At 36.2% G+C, this 3,863-nt stretch overlaps 1 protein-coding gene across 1 annotated transcript; it reads left to right on the forward strand.

The window, feature by feature from the left end:
* The first annotated feature begins 415 nt into the window (after nt 1-415).
* Nucleotides 416-1,674, forward strand: LOC127095599 (uncharacterized). Its single transcript, XM_051034270.1, has 3 exons — nt 416-1,109; nt 1,256-1,370; nt 1,437-1,674. The coding sequence occupies exons 1-3, from the start codon at nt 416-418 to the stop codon at nt 1,672-1,674; spliced, it is 1,047 nt and encodes a 348-aa protein (XP_050890227.1).
* Nucleotides 1,675-3,863: the final 2,189 nt, after the last annotated feature.

A 3,863-nucleotide genomic window follows, 5' to 3' on the forward strand; every position in this document is an offset into this window, starting at 1 on the left:
GGGACCCTCTGGTTCATTTGCATCGGAAAAGGTAAACCCTAATGTGAGTGAGGATGAAAAAGTTTCTATTGATAAAAGTATTTTCGGGTTAGTGGCTACTATTCTGAAGGAAGCTAGGTCTGGTAATGTGTCGGATGTTACAACATCCTTGGCCCAATCTAAGCATTCAGCTAAAACCACCCCTGAAAACCCTATTGGTGGTTATGATAATGAATTCATCTCATCTGAGTCTAATAAAGTTGTACCTCTTAATAACCATGTTTCTGTGAAAACTGAGGAGAAGTAGGATGTGTTTGGTGAGGAGGAAAAACCTGGTAGAAGGAAAGAAAAACCCATTATAATTGTGAATGTTGATAAGTTGAACTCGGATGAAGAACCCATTGCTAAGAATTTGGCCTCTGGCATTACCAAAAGGATGAAGAATAGAATAGGAAAGGCTGTGATGAATGACGGCACACCCTCTAAGACTGTCAAGAAGAAAGTTCTTATTGGTCTCACCAAAAGCTGGAGCAAAGTTGTGGATCCTACTAGGAAGATGAAGGAGGTCTCTTCTAGTGAATCTGATTATGATGTTGAACATGATGTTCAGTACATCACCCCACAAAAGAAAACAGTGGTGAGAAAGATACTTGTGAATGTTCCTGAGGCGCCTTTAGATAATATCTCATTCCACTTCGTCAATAATGTGGACAGATGGAAATTCATTTACCAGAGAAGGCTAGATCTGGAAAGGGAACTTGGACAGGATGCATTTGGGTGCAAGGAATTTATGAAACTTATTGAACATGCAGGTTTGATGAAAAGTGTTACAGGCTTTGGAAAATTCTCTGAGGTGCTGGTGAAGGAATTTATTAGAAACATTCCTACTAACTGTGATGACAATAAAAGCAAGGAATTTAGGAAAGTTTTTATGAGAGGAAAATGTATAGAATTTTCACCTAATGTGATCAATAGGTACATGGGCAGATGTGAAGATGAACAACCTGAGATAAAGGTGATTGGCAATAATGTTTGCAAAGAAATTGCTACAAAACAGATTGCGAGGCCTAGAAAAGGAAAGTTGTCAGCTAGAAAATTAAGTGTAAAGTATGAAATGCTTCACATGATTGGTGTTGCTAACTAGGTTCCCACAAACCATACATCAACCATTGTCACTGGATTGGGGAAGTTCATCTATGTAGTTGTTACCAGTACCAACTTTGATTTGGAAATTATGTTTTTGAACAAACTTTAAAGCATGTTGGTACTTGTGCAGTGAATATCCCCATTGCATCTCCTTCGCTTATATGTGGAATCATTCTCAGTCAAAACCTAAGTATCCTGAATAGTGTTGATGCTGCAAGAAAGAGGGAATCTCCTCTTTCTCTTTAGTACTGGTTGTTTATAGGGACACATGTCGCAAATATTTTCTTGACATCTGACAAAGATTATGTCAGCTCAACCTCCAAGGCTGGTCTGATTGCTGAATTAAAGGACACATGTAAAGCTTTGGATGATACTATCAAGATCTGCACTGAAAGGAAGATTAGGCTTGAGAGACTGATCAAATATTTGTTTGAAGAGAGTCCTGATGAGAATATGGCTGGTGATGCTGAAAAAGGAGATGAGAAAGAAGAGGATGTTGCTACTGGTGCTACCTCTGCAGATAAATCAGATGCTTCTGTTGACATCTGAGCTATTTGTTTTTTTGTTTGATTCTGTATGTTTTTTTGTGGGCCTTTGTCCTGAATATTGCACCTTTGTGTGCCATGGTATGTACCTCTAATTCACATGTTCTTATACTGCTTTGCTCTATTGTTTTGTTTCCATTGATGAATGTCAGCTTGGTTTATCATATTCTGGCTAAAAAGGGGGAGTAGATAGTGTAGAGTTGTGCTCTTGAGTGCCTTTTTGATGCCTTGTATGCTCTTTTTGAAGGTTGTTTCTTTGAGGGGAATATGTTTCCTGTGTGATAGAAGGAGTAGTCCTGTGTTGCTAATCATGACATTTAGAGGGAGTTTGATTTATTGGTGCTTAGGCTGTTGTGTGCTTGTTGTGATGTCAGAGAGAATGTCTTGACATTTTGTTTCAGAGAATTTCTTCTCTGAAGGAGGCTTGGAGTATGAGAGTTTATTTCTCTCTATGTATTTTCTGTGAGGTTAGGTTTCTACTTATTTCTGCTGCGTGTGCCTCTGATATGTCTTGGTGTTATACCAAGTGTTTGGTTGTTTGGTTTTGTGCTTATGATTATTGTTGCTATTTTATCTTTACTCCAACTATATGATGCAAAGGTTGTTTTATCCAAAAAAATTCAAAGGGGGAGATTGTTAGGTCTGTATTTTTATGATTGACAATAATTTTGTTAAAACATGTATCACATCAAGATGTTGAGCAAGATGTCTTGACATGTTGATCAGACATCTTTGCAGGTTTTGTTTTACTTCTTGGAAGAGTTATTTTATTATGAGATCTCTGAAGAATCTCTGAATATTTAACTATCATATCTGACTATCCAAGAAGGTTTAATTGAGTAACTCTTATTTCATTTCTAGCAGTGCACTTGTTTCATAAAAAGGGGATGTTGAGACATTTTAGGAAACAAGTGATCTTGTTCCTGATTTAATGCAGAAGAGTCTACAGACTTTATGCAATAGTCGATATTGGATCTGTTGTAGTTTTAAGCCTAAGCCCAAGCTTACCAAAGGCTATTTAAAGAGAACCTTTCTAACCTAATTAACATAAGAGAGAGGTATGATTGAGTATCATGAAATTAGGGTTTTAGTGTTCTGTTATTTGTGAGCCACTCTTATATCTCGTTGATATTAGAGTTGGACTGGGTCTTTGTGTTGTAATGGTTAATCACTCATAAGCTTTTAAGCAAGTGTGGATTATATGTTTTGGAAGAGTGTCTTCTATTATTTGATTAAAGTCATTATCACTATGTGTGATTGAAGGGAAGTGAGAGGGGTCTCTTATATAGGAGAGTCTTAGATAGAAATAGCACGATAGTGATTAGGTGCAGAGATTATAAATAGGAGGTTGTTTACTGAGGTCTTCAAACTAATAATATTATATTGGATTCCTTCCTAGCTTGGATGCCCCAAAATATAGGTGAAGTTGCATCAAACTGGGTTAACAATCATCTGTGTTATTTACTTTCAGAAGTGCATATTAACATCCTTACTTATAAGAAAATATGTGGCTTAAAAAGAAAAAAATCCCATGGGCCTTTTTAATGTTGATAATTGATTAGGCAAATCCCATAATCAATTATCAAGTACAAAACTGGAAGGTTTTCCAAAGATTCATTACTAATCTACTATAATACTTAATAGTTGATTATGAGGCATTACAAAAAGAGATAATCGATTAGGCATAAGGGCTAATCGATTATACATTGTAAAGTTCATTCATAAGGAACTTCTAGAGGTAATAGCCAACTACCTGGGTATACAAACATTTGTACGTTGTTTTAATAAAATTATATAGCTTTCCAATCATTAGAAAGTTCATGTTTGATTTGCCTTAGTAAATTCGAGAGCTAGTCTTTTATATTTACAAACACAGATCATTCAACACAGACTCAGTGAGTTATCGTACTTCCTCTCTTTCACAACTTTGAAGCTTCAAGTTCCTTGCTACGTTATCTTTGACTTCAGAACTTCACTAAGACCTTGAATCTTCTTCTAATGAAGCTTAAGATAACTCTTCAAGATGGACACCATCATCTGACACATATTTTGATTATAGATCTTTATTCGTTTCCCTTTATGTAGCTTGACATAAGGTGTTGTCCTCCACATATAGGCTTTGACATCTTGATCTTCAAGCACCACCAATTGATTACCACATCAGATTTTGACTTCACCTCATGGTGTTATCAT

The sequence above is a fragment of the Lathyrus oleraceus genome, chromosome 6 (assembly GCF_024323335.1).
Source record: "Lathyrus oleraceus cultivar Zhongwan6 chromosome 6, CAAS_Psat_ZW6_1.0, whole genome shotgun sequence".
NCBI lineage: Eukaryota > Viridiplantae > Streptophyta > Magnoliopsida > Fabales > Fabaceae > Lathyrus > Lathyrus oleraceus.

Coding starts and splice junctions, on each gene's coding strand:
- LOC127095599 (XM_051034270.1), top strand. CDS start 416: ATGAAGAATAGAATAGGAAAGGCTGTGATGAATGACGGCACACCCTCT. Junction 1,110..1,255: donor TGAAATGCTTCACATGATTG/GTGTTGCTAACT, acceptor GTACTTGTGCAG/TGAATATCCCCATTGCATCT. Junction 1,371..1,436: donor GAATCTCCTCTTTCTCTTTA/GTACTGGTTGTT, acceptor AGATTATGTCAG/CTCAACCTCCAAGGCTGGTC.